General features: G+C 43.1%; 1 protein-coding gene across 1 annotated transcript in view; it reads right to left on the reverse strand.

The window, feature by feature from the left end:
• The window catches only part of ARIH2 (ariadne RBR E3 ubiquitin protein ligase 2), a 315,960-nt gene that overhangs the window by 135,500 nt on the left and 160,083 nt on the right, over nt 1–20,377 (reverse strand). Inside the window, exon 12 of the mRNA XM_069206208.1 lies at nt 3,508–3,659. Within this exon, the coding sequence (XP_069062309.1) occupies nt 3,508–3,659 (152 nt within the window). The remainder of the gene's footprint in view (nt 1–3,507; nt 3,660–20,377) is intronic.

Consider the following 20,377-nt stretch of genomic DNA (forward strand, 5'->3'; position numbering starts at 1 on the left):
ATGTTGACCTCTTCCACGCTCAACAGGCAGAGGTCCCCCAGCGACAGGCTCCCTTTTCTTTGCATCTACATGGCTGTTTGGTGCTAATGCCTTTGCCTCTCCCACACTCTCAGAACCTTTGGTCTAAGCTCTGCACATGCTTCAGTTATATGGGCCGTGTTCCTCCGGTAGGAAGATGTTGCAGACCTCTTGGCTGTCCTTTTGGGCAAAAAAACAAAACCAAATAAAAAGGAAAAAAACCGGTTAAACTCTGAGCAGAATCTAAAGGGAGTGTTTTCCATTACCTTTAGTGGCTCTCTCGCCACTTCCGTACATTCTCAGACTGCGTGGTTGATGACTTACAGGACCTGGTTTCTTTCTACGCTAATACTCTGTTACATTTCAGAGGTTTTCGGTTTTTCAAACTCTGTCCTTTATTTTTCTGTCTTTCCTTCGATGATCTGATGCATTGTCTTTGGTGATAACTTCATGTCCGTAGAGCTTGAGCTTCCAGAACCAACTGAGGAATAAAGAATCTAAAGATGGCAATCACACGCAGAAGATTCAGGGGTGCACATATGGTGTCCTAAGACAAAAATAGCACCAAATAGCTACAGACAAAGCCCAAAGGAGGGAAGGAAAAAAAAAGGAAAAGACGGCAAGAAGATTTCAGACTCAACCACTAGATATCAGAATAATGTACAGCATGTAAATCCAGAAAAGGATCCAGGCTGCAAAACCTATTTACCGTAAATACAAATGAATCCTAAGGAACCATTGCTTTCTGTTTTTTAAACTATCTAGGCTGATAGAAAACATAACCACAATAAACCAATGTTGAAGGTACATGCGTCACATGAAATTACAGCAGATGGCGGTTCACACCCACACCACCTCTTCCCAGGTGTTCGAAGATGGAGGAAGACAGAATTTTTTTTTCACTTTTCATGGACAACCCACTACAGGATTTGTGCCGGGGAACATCTCCCCAATAGAACAAGGGATGGGCTCTCTTCCCAATGCCTCCCACACAGTGCAGCACAGGAAATTGCCCATATATATTGATCACAAAGAATATGTATCTACCTTGCAGAGCAGGATCACAGGAGGGTGGTGTGGACAGCTTAACCTCCCAGTCGGCCAGGAGTGATTTCTCTAGTAACGACTAGTAGAGACAGCCCTCATGCTTTTATGCCTTCTCCATACACTCTTAATGATGTGATTCTCTAGCCACTGCTTGAAGGCAGAGCTGCACCAGTTGGTGTCTCTACATTTACCCCTTTTGTTGCCCCTGTATTTACCTCAGGTGTAACTCATGGCTGTTTGGGAGTCCTGAAAGAACTACTGCTGGCACTGCTAGCCTTGGGTTGAGTGCATATGGCTCCACCTCTGGACTGCTGCCTCCAAAAAAGCAGGTTTGGTAGTGATGGCCTGGAGGTCAACCACAGACTGTATCTCTTTGTTTAAATGTTTTCGAACCGCTCATCGACTTAAAAGCCAAACATATGTTCTTGCACCTTGGGCATCAACCCTGAAATGTGAAGCCATGCATGGTGCTGCAGGATGGCGCTTATATTGGTGTCTCGGGAAGCAGTAATTGTTCCGTCAAGATTGCAGCAGAGGTTAGCCTTCCTTCCCTTTTGCCACAAGTTCTTGTCCTCTATTTCCATGGGTCTGTGGGAAGTGCTTTATGGGCTTCTCTATTGCTTCTGAATGACATACGTTATAATGGGACAAAATACCCATAGAGCTGCCAATGCATCAATGGTGCTGGCTCCCACCGCCAAGCACTTGCTGGAAGCATCAATGGGCCTGCTCTCTTTGTCTGGTGGAGGCAGTGAGGGCATCAGCTATTGCTGAGACCAGTTACCACTCCGTGTGGGGGGACCTGGCCCTCGATTTATAGCAGGTCATTGGGTGAGGTTTCAAACATTTTGTGCACCAGTAGAATTGCATAATTCCTTTGGCCTTGCATCTGGCTAGTTATATAGGTCACAGTCATAGCAGCTATTCCTTTCCTATGGGTTGCTTCTCCTAGTGGGATTCCAGAGCTTATACAGTAAATGATGCAAAGTTGTACGTCACACACCAAGCGTAGTATCCTTTCACCTTTAAGTAGCTCCTCTGTCCTTATTCATTGAGGCTTAAACTTAAGACAGACCAATTGAAAACTTGTAGGTATCCTCATGCAGAACAAACCAGTCTTTTCTTGCACTTTCCTTTCACACACGTCTCTGGTGCGCTACACTTTTGCCACACCCAATCTCATTCATTTTCCGCTACAAAATTCACACATGGGCACAATGACAAAACACAGCAAGGTCACAACATTGGCCCGCATGGATGATACAAATCACACAACAGACATTCTTCTATCCAGACACTGCCACAGGGTAGTGTGCTACCCAGCTCAAACAAGCTTTGGCTCCTTGTCAGTAACAAAGTATTAAACAATTCCAAATACTGTACAATATATCAGTTTAGTTATACAGTATATCACAATTTGTCTCACCCTCAAGGTGTTGATAATAGGGGCTATTACCCAACTCTTTGGAATTTGATCTATCGAACTCTGAAGGAATTGGGTCCATCAGGATTTCCAGATGAACACAGCTCTCTACAGTGCGAATAGTGCAAGGCGCACTCAAATCTCAACTGACCGCATGCGCAGTTCCGAGCAAACTATCTTATCCCTGCAGACCTTACATATCAAACTCCAAGGGACTTACCAGTAAAAGTAGATCATTTAAGCAAATGACGCTAAAACAAACACCCATTCGAAAACACAACAAAAGAAAATGTCATATTTTGAACATTTACATCAAATGGAGGGACTTCTAAAGTATCTAAATGCCCCTAGAAAGCACTAGTGTATATAAAGAGTAAAGTACCAACAGAGAAGAGAAACACTGTAATCTAATGCTACATTAATGTTATAAGGATGGGAAAAAATCTATTTGACTAAGGTATATAATAACATTCTCCCACAGTGCAAAAGGTAACTTGCTGCGTGGTGTGGGAGCGTCTTATGTTAGACTAATGCCACTGAGAATATCCCACTGGCCTCATTTTTTGGCTCTGGTCTAAGCAAGTGCTTACTGTTTACCACCTGCAGTGATCACTTCCTAATCTTCACCTTTTATCCGGTTCATACTGTTAATAATGAAGTTAGAATGGAGATTTAAGGTCCACTAATTTAGACTTTCGATTGATATAAAGAAAAAACAATGCTTTGCCAAAGAAGAAATAGTTTTACTTTTGAGACAGACAAATAGGAACATATTTTCAAGTTTTCATGAAATCAAGATGAATTGAAATGAACAAAAGTTTAAGAAAGAGTCAATATTATGACATTATCCAAATGTGAACTACAAAATGCAACGGTCTCCACACACACACACACACACACACACACACACACACACACACACACACACACACACACACACACACACACACACACACACACACACACACACACTATCCAAAACTCTGGTCATGCAGCACATAGATTCAAATGAGTCTCACCCTTTCAAAGTAAAACAGGTACTTCTTGAGTGCTTCCCTGGCCTGGGCCTGCTGGCTCTGGTTTACAATGTCAGGGTTTTCTTTGTACCGACTGCATTCATAGTACTCGCTGCCATGGGTCTTCCAGTCTCCCAGACACATCCAACAGAAATCTATGAACAAAAAACATACCGTCAGTTGCCTAATACTTTACAAGGCTTAAGACAAGCCAGATTTTCCGGAAATGGATTCACACATGGCAAAAGGCAAGGAGGGCATGGTCGGGTCTTTATTAACTTTCTGATGGGTATTCACAACCAAGAGACCAATGCCAGCTCTGAAACAGGTGCAGTTGGGAGATGCTCTTCTTTATCAAAGCAACTGTACTAACAGGGTCTCTTCCCTTGGTTAGGGTCACATACAAAAAACCTCCTTTACCATAATTCATATTTATTTTGTGTGAGTTTTTGTAAACACACACTGCAAGTTACCATAGATATAAAGATCTTCATCAAACAGCTGATGAAGGCAGGGAGGGAACAAAATGTGAAAGGTAAGAACATAAAGCCAAGGAAAATGGTGAAGAGGGGCCACTACGCACTGCAAAGGTTCATACACAGGTATACAGTGAAGCTCTACAGCCTGGAGTGAAAAAGTCCACACTTTCTCTTCAGTTAGGCTGTCATGTGAGCGTAGTCTAGACAGTAGCTTTATAAGCTTGTGGAGTTGCAGCAAGGTTAAATGAAAAGTTTACATTAACGCTCTTGAAGTTAACAGCCAAAGTGAGCTGAGGATGGCAAAGAACTGCCCAAAGACTGACAAAAGGGGGGGTGGAAGAAAAACCCCTGAAGACAGGATCTCCATTATGGAGAATTTTAGGCAAAACCATTGGTAGATCTGTCTCAGACTGCAAACTTGGAAGGGGTGCAATTACTTTGAACCAACTGTAAACAGGCTGCCAGCAAGTGTACAGGTGGCAATGTAGCTCGTAGAATGAAATATGAGCTTTCAGTCTTTAAGAAACACTAAACAGCAAAGATACATTTGCACATCTTTTGTGCACTGCATGAGTAACAGGAAAGCTGCTGCAAAGAAGTGGCCGGATGAGGCAGTGCAAATATTCTCCAACAAAATGCAAGGGATCAACTGAATGAACAAACGCTGGAAAAAACAGAAAAATACCAGAAACCCCCAGAGAATCTGATGATTTAGTGAACTACAGCCAACACAGAAGCCAACAGAATATCTGCTCTCACCTCTGCCTAATGTTCATAAAGTCATCAAAAGCACAAATTTGGGTGGATGCTTAAAACTCCAGAACTACTTTTTCCACTTGAGAGAAAGGAGTGACGTGACGTTTTTGTATTTCTGTGATCCTACAGAATGCATTTTGTCAACTAATGGTAAGCCCCAGTGTCCATGTCAACTCACATAACTGAGGTTTTTACGACATGGCAGACAATCTGATTGACTTACTTAAAAGTACGTTTGTTTTTAATCTTGGTTGAAGGGCTGGTTCTGATCCAGGAACAATGTTTACTTTATTTGTTGTTATTTTTTCCCGTGCCATTTTGCCTTTTTTTTTTTTCTACCAGTTACCTCCTAAGACTAAACAATTCTACAATGGGAAGCATCAGACTGGCCCTTAAAAAGTGACATGATCAGTGGCCATTATAATTTTTTTTTTTACCAAACCCTACTTACCTATCCAGCAACAGGGAAGAAAAACTAAGGTCATCTACCTGTGTAGGGAGACCAGATCGTTCATTGTCAAAGAAACAAAACTTTTTCCGTTCTTGGTTTTGAGCCAACAGTGCATTCTGGAAGTCTTACTCCAGGTTCATTTTTATTAAGCCAACTGGATTAACTCACCTAAAAACAATGATGTAATAACAAAGACCACAAACCGTCTAATGGTGTCCTGGTGACATGAAATCAGCTGGTCAAGTAAACCTTCCTATCTTCACAAATTACAGACTGGATATGCAATGGGTCAGAATTCCTGCCCTTTCACCCTCTACCCTTGTTCCAGTATTTCTATGTCCTCCTTTATTAATCCTAAACGTTCTCTCAACAGGAGCCTAAAGACAGACCTCAGTGGACTTGCTTCTATTAATGAAACCCTTAGACCCGCTAATGTGGCATCAATTTACTATTTCCATGGCTGAGCCCCACTTCACATGGGTTGACGCTCAGATCGTCACTAGTACGGTGAAAATTTAATAGGCTTAGGGCTATGCATTAGCTGCTTTTTGGCTTGAGCCAGCAGGCCATTATTAATGTGGTGCCTAATAGTCAAAGAGTTGCACTCCCAAGCTCCTGCAACTTAGTTCTTCAATGTCTGACCTTGTAGAACATGTATATCACTTAATCACCCAACTTTTCGATCTCTACTCTTTTCTCTCTTCATACTCACTTCTTTACCTGCCTTTTGCCAATCCTTTAATGTCACTCTCGGCCTACTTCGCTCTGAGTATGAATTTACCTACATCCGTCTTTAAACTGAGCTAACCATCTCACCTACTTCAACTGTATTTATTCCATCTCACACTTATACCTTTGGAAACAACTCACTAAATATATGAACATCCATGAGCTGTCGAACTCCATCATGGATCTGCTTTTTATCACTGAGACTCCACCAAGCAATCAAGTCAGATCAAACATACATGAAACCATACCTGCTGGTTACAATATGCTCATGAGAAATCACAGTAAAAAGAAGACTATTGGAGGAGTAGCAGCTGTCCACAACAGCAGACTACCTACAAACTGCACTGCTCCAGAATGTGAATCAATGCTTGCCCGGTGTTCGCCAACACTTCCTCATTTTGCCATTTCAAAAGACACCCACCCTACCAGTCCCAAACTTCCTGACCGCATCATAGGTTTGATTTTCTAGATCATACCAGAACATCTAAATTTTGAAATACCGGTGACTTTAGTATTTTGTCTGAATTGGCCCAATTCAATTTCTTTCTATCCAACATTTGTTGTATGAAAATTTAGCACGCAGCGACCCTCATCCCCTCCAGATAAAATATAGTCACTACTGCCAAAACGTCTACTAAATTAAGGGGATAATTGGCAGTGCCAACTTATATTCTCAACTCATTGGATAATGACCCAATGATGTCAGTTGAACAGTTCCATCCCAGGATGACAACAGTCCTCAACAGCATCATCCCAAGAAAGTCCACCACAAACGCCCACCAAGGTTAAAAAGTTGGTTGAGTAACCCCAGAGTTCAAATCTAGCAAAGACTTTTGGAAAGGCATTGGAAAGAGACAAAACCCACACACAAGTTCTTCAACGAGTCACCATCAAACTCCAACTTCTTAACGTTTACCTTAGAACAGTCCAGGAACTGATATGCTCCAACCTAAAAATATGTGGATGACATAGATTATACTACAAGTTCAAATCCCATTTTAGTTTCCTGGGCCAATGCCTCCAAGTGGTTACAAGTGAATTAATTACCTCAAGTTACACACACCAAAAAAACTGAGATATATTAGTCTACGGTAAACAGACCACATACTACTGTCTAGCTTTGCCTGTTTCCTATCAAATAACTCCAAATAAGGAATCTGAGTGGTCACGGATAGGAAAGGTTCCCTCATTCCTCAAGTGAATTAGGTTATAAAGGGATCATTTTATGGGATGCCTATGTGAAAACCTTCTTTAGAATCCAACCAAAATGTACAAGCTACCATGAACACAGTTGGCTCCCATCTAGACTATACAAATGGTACATACCTTGGAGTATATCACCAAGTGAATTAAAAAGATAAGAGACTAAAGAACAATGTTCCCTCCATTTTGTTCTTATTTGTGTGGCAATAAAAGGCCTCTGCACTGCAGCCAAGGCTATGAGGACCAACTCACCATGAAATCAAGTATTTTTCTCATATGGATGACACTCAAAAGGAGCAATGAGCCTCATTAATGTAAAATTGTAGTACCTTGAGGTACCTTGTTTCAGTTTGTTGTGAACTAGAGGGTGAGTCAATTGAAGATTTCTATTACAGAGCCATCAAGACAGTTAAAATAGTTCAAGATGAACACTTATAACGTAGGTACAGTATATGATGGTACCCAACTAGCACTCTGTTCAGATCAGTTTGTGTGGTTATGCTGAATATTCTGGTTACAGTAACAATACCTTCTCTTTGATATATTACTTGCTACCACTGTATTACACTTTCATTGCTCTGTTAGTAACAGCCTTTGCATTACCCAATTCAGTAATGGTCCCTTTACCAACCTTGAAGGAGGAAGGGTTGAATCAACCTGGGAATGATATAGACCTGCTGCTTGAATATGAAATCCAGGTTTCAGTAGAGTGTGCTTAGCATACTGAGCTAGCTCAATAGCTATGTGTTTTAATGTGATTCAACCACATATGGGCCTACCGTTATGGATATGAGCTGAGCTCCTACCCCTGTAGTGGCATGAGACTTCAAACACCAGCAAACTGGCATGGTCTACTTGGGATTCATTCTGTAAGGTCTCTTTTTCAGTACAGGTGGAAACTGATATTCAGTACAAGGGGCCCTCACTAGAATCGTGGTGAGAGACTGAGATAAAGGATGCGTGAGTAGAACCAAAAAAGCATACGGATGAATCCTTTCCAAGATGGGTGGCCTCTGTAATGAATGGTGTTGGTTAAAACATGTAAAGTAAAACTGTGTTTCAGACAGTGTGCCACCTGACCAATATTTGGGTGCCACTCACAGCTTTCTGTTATTGTATCCACACAACAACATACACCAAGTGTAGCAAGCCAGAACTATTGCCCATGCTTGTTAGCATCTGATAAGAAAATAGGTTTACTTACCTGTAACTGAACTTCTCCAGTATTGATATGTTGCATAGATTCACATTCTTGAATCATTGCCGGTCATCGAAATGGGAGCCCCACAGTACTATAATGGTTAGAAAACATTCACTTAAATAATGCACCCACACCATTTATTACAAACCAAACATCAGCCATTCAGGCAACAGCAGCCTCTAGCAACACTCCACAGAGGCTTAATTATCTCAGATTTTCAAGCACTAGTGGGAAAAGAGAATCTTGGGAAAAAAAGGTAGTCTCTATGGGAAGAAGGGTGGGTGATGTGAATTTATGAAAGGTAACAATACTAGAGAGCAAGAGTTACAGGTAAGTAACTTATTTTCTTCTCCAGTATTGGATCTTTCATAGATTCACAAGCTTTAATTAGAATAGCCAGCAGTTAAAACACATGCACAAACAAGACTACAACAATACAAGAGCAGATGGCTGGTAAGAGAATAAGACGAGGCTCACCTTATTAGAATAGATGGTGCAACACAGCTGTATCATTTTGGTCAAAAGACTCCAGGCAGTAGTGACAGTGAACGTGTGCCTGTTCCTCCATGTTGCTGCTCGACATATTTCTTCAATAGTATACCAGCGAAGATTGTGGTGGTAGCAGGGATAGCTCTGGTGGAATGTGCTCTTACTTTATCCGTCAATGACCTTCCAGCATTACCGTGACAAAGATTTGTAGCTGCTGTAATTCAGCCGGCTATACCCGGCTTGGAAACTGGAAAACCTTTACGATGTTTCACATATGCAACACTTAGCTGATCAGATTTTCTAAACTATTTTGTCCTGTGTAGCTAGAACTTGAGGCACCTTTTAACATCTAAGGTACATACGGATCTTTCGGCCATACTCTAAGGAATTGGGAAGAATGCCTTTAGGATAATAGGTTCATTTAAATGAAAATCAGATGAAATTTTAGGTATAAATTTGGGAATGGTTGTAAGAACCACACTTATGTATGAACTGCACGAATGGTTCTTTAACTGTAAACACTTGAATGTCAATAACTCTACTTGCTAACGTGAGAGCTAATAAACGTGCCATTTTCCATGTTGAAAATGTAAAATCTGCTTTGCGAATGGGCTCAAATGGAGCCTTCATCAGTTGTGCAAGTACTGTATAAAGTTGTCAAGATGGAGGAGGTTTCTTTTTAGGAGGAAAGACTCTGAAAAGGCCTTTAAGGAATTGCTTGATTACTCTACGAGATCACAGGAAAGGCAATATAGCTGATGTTCTACATCTTGAGATTGCTGCTAAATGAAAATGTCACTTACCCAGTGTACATCTGTTCGTGGCATCAGTCGCAGTAGATTCGCATGTTCTGCAATAGCTCGCCATCTGGTGTTGGGCCGGAGTGTTACAAGTTGTTTTTCTTCGAAGAAGTCTTTCGAGTCACGGGACCGAGTGACTCCTCCTTTTGTCTCCATTGCGCATGGGCGTCGACTCCATCTTCGATTGTTTTTCCCCGCAGAGGGTGAGGTAGGAGTTGAATTGTAGTAATAGTGCCCATGCAATGGAGTGACTAAGTATGCACCTATTTAAGGTTGAGATGATACATATAGAAATAATTGAAGGTAACTTCCAAACTGCTACAGGCTCCCGGGGAGGCGGGTGGGCACATGCGAATCTACTGCGACTGATGCCACGAACAGATGTACACTGGGTAAGTGACATTTTCAGTTCGATGGCATCTGTCGCTGTAGATACGCATGTTCTGCATAGACTAGTAAGCAGTTATTTCCCCAAAAGCGGTGGATCAGCCTGTAGGAGTGGAAGTAGTCTGAAATAATGTCCTTAATACGGCTTGACCTACTGTGGCTTGTTGTGCGGATAACACGTCTACACAGTAGTGCTTGGTGAATGTGTGAGGCGTAGACCATGTGGCTGCCTTACATATTTCTTGCATTGGGATGTTTCCTAGAAAGGCCATGGTAGCACCTTTCTTTCTGGTTGAGTGTGCCCTTGGTGTAATGGGCAGCTGTCGTTTAGCTTTAAGGTAGCAGATTTGGATGCATTTAACTATCCATCTGGCTATACCTTGTTTTGAAATTGGGTTTCCTGCGTGAGGTTTTTGAAATGCAATAAAGAGTTGTTTAGTCTTTCTGATGTTTTTTGTTCTGTCAATGTAATACATTAATGCTCTTTTGACATCTAATGTATGTAGTGCCCTTTCAGCTACGGTATCTGGCTGTGGAAAGAACACTGGAAGTTCCACTGTTTGATTTAGATGGAACGGTGAAATAACCTTTGGCAAAAATTTAGGATTGGTCCTTAGGACGACTTTATTTTTGTGTAGTTGTATAAAAGGTTCCTGTATAGTAAACGCCTGAATCTCGCTTACTCTTCTCAGGGAAGTAATGGCGATGAGAAATGCCACCTTCCAGGTTAGGAACTGTATGTCGCAGGAGTGCATGGGTTCAAAAGGTGGACCCATAAGTCTAGTTAGGACAACATTTAGGTTCCATGAAGGAACAGGTGGTGTTCTTGGTGGTATAATTCTCCTAAGGCCCTCCATGAATGCTTTAATGACTGGTATTTTATATAGGGAAGTTGAATAGGTAGTCTGCAGGTATGCAGATATTGCTGCAAGGTGAATCTTAATGGAAGAGAAAGCTAGGTTAGATTTTTGTAAGTGAAGCAAGTAACCCACTACATGTTCTGGAGTTGTGTGTAATGGTTGTATTTGATTAATATGGCAGTAGCAAACAAACCTCTTCCATTTACTTGCATAGCAGTGCCTGGTGGATGGCCTTCTTGCTTGTTTTATGACTTCCATACATTCTTGGGTAAGTTGTAAGTGCCCGAATTCTAGGATTTCAGGAGCCAGATTGCTAGATTCAGCGATGCTGGATCTGGGTGTCTGATCTTTTGGTTGTGCTGTGTCAACAGATCTGGCCTGTTGGGCAATTTGATGCAGGGTACCACTGATAGGTCTAGCAGCGTTGTGTACCAGGGTTGCCTTGCCCAAGTTGGTGCTATCAATATGAGTTTGAGTTTGCTTTGACTGAGTTTGTTTACCAGGTAAGGAAGGAGAGGGAGAGGAGGAAAAGCGTAAGCAAATATCCCTGACCAGTTCATCCATAGGGCATTGCCTTGGGATTGTTTGTGTGGGTACCTGGATGCGAAGTTTTGGCATTTTGCGTTCTCCCTTGTCGCAAACAAGTCTATCTGAGGTGTTCCCCAGAGTTTGAAATAAGTGTTCAGAATTTGGGGGTGAATTTCCCATTCGTGGACCTGTTGGTGATCTCGAGAGAGATTGTCTGCGAGTTGATTTTGTATCCCTGGTATAAACTGTGCAATTAGGCGAATTTGGTTGTGAATTGCCCAATGCCAAATTTTTTGTGCTAGCAGGCTTAACTGCGTGGAGTGCGTCCCTCCCTGCTTGTTTAGATAATACATTGTTGTCATGTTGTCTGTTTTGACGAGAATGTATTTGTGAACTATTATTGGTTGGAAAGCTTTTAGTGCTTGAAAAACTGCTAGCAGTTCTAGGTGATTGATATGCAGTTTTGTTTGATGTACGTTCCATTGTCCTTGTATGCTGTGTTGATTGAGGTGTGCTCCCCACCCTGTCATGGAAGCATCTGTTGTTATTACGTATTGTGGCACTGGGTCTTGGAAAGGCCGCCCCTTGTTTAAATTTATGTTGTTCCACCACAGAAGCGAGAGGTAAGTTTGGCGGTCTATTAACACCAGATCTAGAAGGTGACCCTGTGCTTGAGACCACTGTGATGCTAGGCATTGTTGTAAGGGCCTCATGTGCAGTCTTGCGTTTGGGACAATGGCTATGCATGATGACATCATGCCTAGGAGTTGTAATACCATCTTTGCCTGTATCTTTTGTGTTGGATACATGCGTTGTATGATGGTGTTGAAATTTTGAATTCTTTGTGGACTTGGAGTGGCTACTCCCTTTGATGTGTCTATTATGGCTCCCAGGTATTGTTGTACCTTGCGTGGCAGAATTTTGGATTTTGTGAAATTGACGGTGAACCCGAGTTTGAAGAGGGTTTGTATGATCTGATTTGTGTGATTTGAGCACTGTATGAACGAATGGGCCTTGATTAGCCAGTCGTCCAAATATGGGAACACATGTATTTGCTGCCTTCTTATGTGTGCAGCGACTACCGCTAAACATTTGGTAAAGACTCTTGGTGCGGTTGTTAATCCGAAAGGCAGTACCTTGAATTGGTAATGTATTCCTTTGAATACAAACCTTAGGTATTTCCTGTGAGATGGGTGTATTGGTATATGGAAATAAGCATCCTTGAGGTCTAAAGTTGCCATGTAGTCGTGTAGTTTTAGCAATGGCAATACTTCTTGTAGTGTGACCATGTGGAAGTGGTCTGATTTGATGAAAGTGTTCACTACTCTGAGGTCTAGGATTGGTCTCAGCGTTTTGTCCTTCTTTGGTATCAGAAAGTACAGTGAGTAAACTCCTGTGTTTATTTGTGTGTTTGGCACTAATTCGATTGCATTCTTTTGCAATAGTGCCTGCACTTCTATCTCCAGGAGATTGGAATGGTGTGTTGTTAAATTTTGTGCTTTTGGTGGTATGTTTGGAGGGAATTGTAGAAATTCTATGCAATAACCATGTTGGATAATTGCTAGAACCCAAGTGTCTGTAGTGATTTCCTCCCATGCTTTGTAGTAATGACCTATTCTTCCCCCCACTGGTGTTGTGTGGAGGGGGTGAGTGACATGTGAGTCATTGTTTAGTAGTAGGGGTTTTGGGGCTTTGAAATCTCCCTCTATTTCTAGGGAATTGCCCTCCTCTATATTGTCCCCGAAAACCTCCTCTATACTGTCCCTGGTAAGTGGACGGTGTTGCTTGTGAGGAGCTGGCTTGTGTGCTTTGACCCCGAAACCCCCCTCGAAAGGGCGTTTTACGGAATGTGCTGTAATTCCCTCTGCTCTGCGGGGAGTAGAGTGCGCCCATGGCTTTGGCAGTGTCCGTATCTTTTTTGAGTTTCTCAATCGCTGTGTCCACTTCTGGACCGAACAGTTCTTTTTCATTAAAAGGCATATTGAGAACTGCTTGTTGAATCTCTGGTTTAAATCCAGACGTTCGGAGCCATGCATGCCGTCTGATAGTTACAGATGTATTAATTGTCCGTGCAGCTGTATCTGCAGCGTCCATGGAGGAACGTATCTGGTTGTTGGAGATGGTCTGTCCCTCCTCAACCACTTGTTTCGCCCTATTTTGGAAGTCCTTGGGCAGATGTTCAATGAGATGTTGCATCTCGTCCCAGTGGGCTCTGTCGTAGCGCGCAAGTAGTGCCTGGGAGTTCGCGATGCGCCACTGGTTTGCAGCTTGTGCTGCGACTCTTACCAGCTGCATCGAACTTGCGGCTTTCTTTATCTGGGGGTGGTGCATCTCCAGATGTGTGAGAGTTAGCCCTTTTCCTAGCTGCTCCTACAACAACAGAGTCTGGTGGCAGCTGTGTAGTGATGAAAACCGGGTCCGTAGGAGGCGGCTTATACTTCTTTTCCACCCGTGGTGTGATTGCCCTACTTTTGACCGGCTCCTTAAATATGTCTTTTGCGTGCCGGAGCATACCAGGGAGCATAGGCAGGCTTTGGTAGGAGCTGTGGGTGGAGGAGAGTGTGTTGAACAAGAAATCATCCTCGACCTGTTCTGAGTGGAGGCTTACGTTATGAAATTGTGCTGCTCTAGCCACCACCTGAGAGTACGCGGTGCTGTCTTCTGGTGGAGATGGCTTTGTAGGGTAGGCCTCCGGGCTGTTATCTGACACTGGGGCGTCGTATAGGTCCCATGCGTCCTGATCTTGGTCACCCTGGCTCATGGTGGTGTGAGCTGGGGAGTGAGATGGAGTTTGTGCTGGTGAAACGTTAATCACGGGCGGAGGAGAGGGTGGTGGTGTAATTCTTTTAACCACTTTTGGTTGTGGTGCTTGTTCCGTCTGGAACTCCAACCTTCTCTTTCTCCTAATGGGGGGAAGGGTGCTTATTTTTCCTGTCCCCTGCTGAATGAAGATACGCTTTTGCGTATGGTCCACATCAGTTGCTTGTAGCTCTTCCTCAAACCTATGCTTTTGCATTTGGGAGGTTAGCGAGTGCTCTTCTGTATAAGAGCCTGAAGCTGGGTCGCTTGCAGTTTGTTTCGGCGTTGAAACTTTGTCTGCGTGTTTTTTCGGCTCCGAGGTGACTTTTTTCCTTTTCGGGGCCGAAACCTCTCGGCGTCGATCTGTTTCGGTGCCGCTGTCTCGGCGTCGAGCCGTGTCCACACCGGTATCTCGGTGTCGAGGCTTGTCTCCAGCACTTTCTCGGTCCCGAGAAGGCTGCGTGCCGGTGTCTCGACCGGAGTCGGACGATCTCGGCACTGTTTTGGCCTTTTTCGGTGCCGACGGTCGGTCACCGAATTTATGGGTCGAGCCATGGCCTGGTGGCAGTGGCGTCCCCTGGGCCTTGTAAATGTTTCTCTGTGTGTTTTTCGACGTCTTACTCACGGTTCGTGTATCGTCGAATCCTTCGGAGTCTGAGTCTTGGATCGAGAAGGTACCTTCTTCTTCCTGTTCCTCGAACTCCCGTTGGGCTGTCGGTGCGGACGCCATTTGAAGTCTTCTGGCTCGACGGTCTCGGAGTGTTTTTCGGGACCGGAACGCACGACAGGCCTCGCAGGTGTCTTCGCTGTGCTCAGGTGACAGGCACAGGTTGCAGACCAAGTGTTGGTCTGTGTAGGGGTATTTATTGTGGCATTTGGGGCAGAAACGAAACGGGGTCCGTTCCATCGGCGTTCTTCAGCACGCGGTCGGGCCGACCAGGCCCCGACGGAGGATCGAAAAACTACCCCGAAGGGCACCGGAGCTCTTCGATCTTCGATGCGGTGTGGAATCTAAGTACGCCGATCCCGAACGCAACAATACCGACGAAAATCTTCCGAAATTAGCTAATTTTCCGTTCCGAAACTCGGAGCGACAGGAACACGTCCGAACCCGATGGCGGAAAAAAAACAATCGAAGATGGAGTCGACGCCCATGCGCAATGGAGACAAAAGGAGGAGTCACTCGGTCCCGTGACTCGAAAGACTTCTTCGAAGAAAAACAACTTGTAACACTCCGGCCCAACACCAGATGGCGAGCTATTGCAGAACATGCGTATCTACAGCGACAGATGCCATCGAACATGTATTTTAATTGAAGTGTGTGACAAACCTGCTTTTTCTAAAAGCAGCAGATAGGGTAGAATTTGCACCGGTGGTGCTGAAATGGGAGAACTTTTGATTTTTGATACTATAAACAGACGCGCTTCCATTTAAACTTGTACGCTCTATTGGTAGTAAAAGCTCTGGCTTTTGCAAGAAATTCTCTGCAATCTTTAGGGATATTCAAGTTTGCAAACTCATTGCATTCAGAAGCCGGGCCGAAAAGTGCAAGGATGCTGGGTTCGGATGAAGTACTTGGTTGTGATTCATTGACAATAGTGTTGATATACGCTTCAAGCGGATGTGATTTTTCTCTGTCAGGAGTAGTATTTCTGTGAACCTGTGCCTGGGCCATCTGCGGGCAATCAAAATCGTTCAACACTGTTCCCTTTTCAGTTTGCTGAGAAGCCTTGGGATTAACAGGGTTGGGGGAAAAGTGTAAGCAAAAATCCCTAATCATATGATCGAAAACGCCACAACCCCTGTTTTGGGTGGCAACTGGCATAGAGGTGGCATTTTCTATATTCTTGCATAGCAAACAGATATAGTTTTGGTTTTCCCTAGTAATCTAAAATGCTTTCCAGAACTTCCTGGTTGAGCTCCCATTTGTGACAGCTGTTGGCGGTTTTGCTAGAACATGGATCGTTCATGGAGCATGTTCAGCGTTGATTGTTATGTGTTGTTGTGGAGCTCACTTCCAAATCTCTTGTGAGCCTTGCAATAGAGCTGGTGACTTTGTACACCCTTGTTTGTTTATATGATGCATGCTGTTAGTGGTGTCTGTACGAATCAATATTGATGAACCTCATCTCCTGGGTAGAAATGACTGAACATCCAGTGATATGGCTTCGAGCTCCAGCAGTTTTATATGCATTTTCCTTTGGTGCAGAGTCCACTTTCCACAGATTCTCAAATCCTGTAGGAGAGTCCCATCCTTTCAGGAACGCACCAGTGGTGATAAAGTTAGGAAAGTGAGGCAGAAATGTCAACCCCAAGGACAGATTTGCATCTTTCATCCACCATTGCAAAGACGTTTTTTTATCTTTAAAGTGATTTGTATTATTTCGAACAACCCTTGAACTTGGAGCCATTGCTTGTCTAAGTCATCATGTAGCGACCACATTTGCAGGTGGCAATATGGCACTAGCAGAATGAAAGATGACAAACCGGAGACTGACTTGATTAAGCGAACTGAAACTTTCTTTTTTGTAATTTCTGCGTTAATAGTTGGAATCATAATAGTCTTTCTTGTGACACAAATGTCTTGTCTTGAACAGTGTTGAGACTTGCTCCAACAAGAATGATATCCTGGCTGAAGGATTGAGAGACTATTTCTGCAGGTTGACTGTTAGGCCCTGTTTACTGAAGAGTGTAAGACAGGGTCTTGTTGCTTTTGCTGCCTGCTGAGAAGTGGGTGCTTTTATCAACCAGTCTTTAAGGTATGGGAGAACCTGAAAATCTTTGTCTCAAATGAACTGCAACTGGAGGTAAGCATTTTGAGAAAAAATACGGAGAGCCAAGTTAAATCCAAAAAGGAGAACTTTGAATTGATAATGAGTGCCAGCTACCTTGAATCTTGGAAACTTGCGATGGTGTGAGTGAATTGGGATGTGAAAGTAAACATCCTGGAGATCTAATCTTGGCACATAATCTCCCTGATTGAGAAGATGTAGGATTTCTTACAGGGTAACCATGCAAAAGGATTGTTTCCTTAGATATTTGTTGAGCTTTTTCAGACCACATTAGGTTGCCACTCTCCTGTCTTTTTTCTGATGAAAAAGAACTGGGAACAGAACCCTACTCCTTTCTGGTTGAACTGTACTCCTTCTATTGAGCCCTTGCAGATCATTGTTACTATTTACCTCTGAAGCAAGCACAGATGAGGGGATGCTACTTTTCAGGGAGTATTTGGGGGGGGGGGGGGGTTTCTGAATGAATTCCAAGCTGTGTCCATCGGTGATTAGATCCAAAACCCACCATTTGGTTATTAGTTTCCATTGATGGAGATGATTTGTGATACGGCCCCTAATATGTTTCCGGGATACAGATTGATAACCAGCACTATTAAGTAGTCACTGTTCACGGCCAAGGTCTTTTCCTTGAGAAAGCTATTTTCTTCTTGGCACTTGTTGCAGCCAACGGCGGTAGAATGACAGTTCTGGTACCGTATATTCTCAAGACTGGGACCGTTGCGAAGGACCAAAACTCCTTTTTCGCAGCAACCTTTTCACGTACTAGATCCCCAACTTTAGGAATCCAGCTGGTAGATGTTATTGGCACATCCTTAATTCCTGAGGAGGAAGCACTGGCAGAAGCGTTGCCATTACGGAACTGTTGTAATTCCTGCAAGACAGTGACACGTTCATTTATGTCAAAAGGTATTTCTGCCACCTCCACGCCAGGACCATCAAGATCTGGAACATACATTTGAGTTCCAAACAGGCACTCGTATAAAGTACGACCCCCCCCAATGACCTTCTAGGCATATTGTTAAGTGCTCTCTGGACTCCATACAGGTGGTGAAGCCAACTATGACCTATAACTAGTGTTAAGGACTGCTTTAAATCACGGTTTTGTCACAGCTGCGGTTGGGGGCTCCCTAAACTGTTATTGTGTGTTGCTGAAATGGCTGATATTGTTGATGTCTGTACGGCTGCTATCCTCCCCTGTAAGAATATAGCGCTCTTCCCCTTGCTCCTCGAAAAGTCAGCTTTCTCATTTGTAAGGTACCAAAAGATTTGCACAATGTATGTCAATTTTAATAACCTGCAAAGCATTGTCAATATGCTTGCCAATCAGTGCGTGTACATCGTCTGGCATGTTTAAGATCTTACTTTATAATTCTGTTCTGAATTACGTTGCCTTCAGACCTCCTTGCCTTTTTAGAACAGCAGCTCCCACCAGCTGATGAAAGCCTGTTGATGCTATGTCCACTGCACAGTTCATCGTTTGAGGAAATTCTTTTCCCTTCTTGTATTATTTTCTTAGTTTCTCCTTTCTCATTTTCAGGTAAGAGTTTGATGTATGTGGCGATGTCTGACCACATTTAACTACCATAGCAACCTTGAATAGCCAAAGAATAGGCTGCTCTATTAGTCGTCACTGCCATGGAGGAAAAAAGTTTTCCTATCCTGTCTAAACGCTAGCCTTCTCTATCCAGTGGGATAGAAAGAGGAGGGGAAGGATTTTTGGATTGACATTGAGCTGCTCGTGTTGCTACGGAGTCTATGCATGCCGGTGAATCTTCTGGTGGTTTATAAGTTTTATCCAGTCTAAGTAACACTGCAGAAACTGTAGTTGGGATCTTCATGACCTACGTACCTGCTCCCCAAATAAAATCTATGGCAGGTATAGCTCTGGTTGATTTTTTAGCAGGTTCCTTAAAGTCGTATAAAAACAATCTGACTGTTTTAGAGTTCGTGGAGGAGAGGTCACCTGTTGTGGTGCTGGCAGAGATGGTGCTGGGTCTGGGTAATCATCCCATTATTTGGAAATTGATCAATTGTATGGAATTTATCCTTCTCTGTCCTCGTCTGAGGACACTGCGTCAATATTACCGCTCATGTGCGAAGTTTAAAGTTATTTTTTATTTTTAAAGAGTTAGAGGTGTAGTGAACATATGCGGAGCACGTGTAACGGAGGTTTGTATCTGAGGTGACTGTGGTGGTCCTGTTGGTTGTGATGGAGATGCAGCCTTTGCAGGTTCAGGAAACCTCCTCTAACAATCAGGTAACATTCTCTGAAGATCATTTACTACAGTGATTGACATTTGAACCCTACCCTCTCTTAAAGTTCCTGTTAACCATAATGTTGATATTGGTCTACATATGACTCAGGCTTTTCCACATTTTGTTGTGATACCGAGGGGTAATATTGTTCCTCGTAGTATTTGTCATCATCATCCTCTTGGTATTTTAACATTTAATTCGGAAGGGGTATGTGCATTTCCAAAATATCCTTAGTCCTCAGACTCTTTCTCATCCAGTAAGTGCGATAGTGGGAGAGGTGACACTTTACTTGGGTATGTGTGTTCAGGATTTAAGGTGTTTGCCATTTTTCCATTGTCAACAGTGTTCGACTATGGCATCAGCGTTCCAACTGAAACCTTAATCGTCAACAATGGTGTTTTAGTCGACAATATCGTCGATGTGACCGATGTCGACGATATCATCGACGGTGCAGTAAATGTTGAAGTCGTCGCTGGAGTTTGTGGCGGTGTCGTCAGCGATGATGTGAGTGTCGACGACGAAGTTGTCGTCGACAATTTGAAGTCTGACTTGCTTGCCACCTTGATAGATTTTTCCTTTGATGGCACTAAGGATGGCTTCTTCAAGTGTAATTTCACACTAAGAGAAGGAGTGGAAGGCTCAGATTGTATCTTTTCTGAGGAAGCTTTCTCCTTTGTATCCTTAGGAGAGCATTCTCTTGATCACCTAAGCTCTCTTGACAACCCATGATGTTTTTTTTTTCGTGGAGCCTCTTCTTTCCACATGCTACAGAAGGCCTGAAAAGTCCTTTCCTAGTTGATTCTGACATGTTTTTTCTGATGAAGTCAATTTAAATCACTCTCATCACACGACGCGCAGAAGAAAATGTGAGGGATGGATGTCTCTGTGGCAATTGTTCTAGTGGGTGCTGTCTCCTGATTGGCTGAAATTTGGTTCTTAATCAATTATGTGGAATTGTGGAAAAGTTATTGAAGTGAATCTTGTCTAACCATTATAGTCGATGTGTATTATTATATACTGCTTTCTAATTGTCCCGTGGGACTCCTACTTCGACGATGGTGAATGAATTAAGTATGTAAATCAATGAAAGATTCAACACTGGAGAAATGAGTAACAACAATTTTGAAATCAATAGAAATGAAA

Source organism: Pleurodeles waltl, chromosome 9 (genome assembly GCF_031143425.1).
Source record: "Pleurodeles waltl isolate 20211129_DDA chromosome 9, aPleWal1.hap1.20221129, whole genome shotgun sequence".
NCBI lineage: Eukaryota > Metazoa > Chordata > Amphibia > Caudata > Salamandridae > Pleurodeles > Pleurodeles waltl.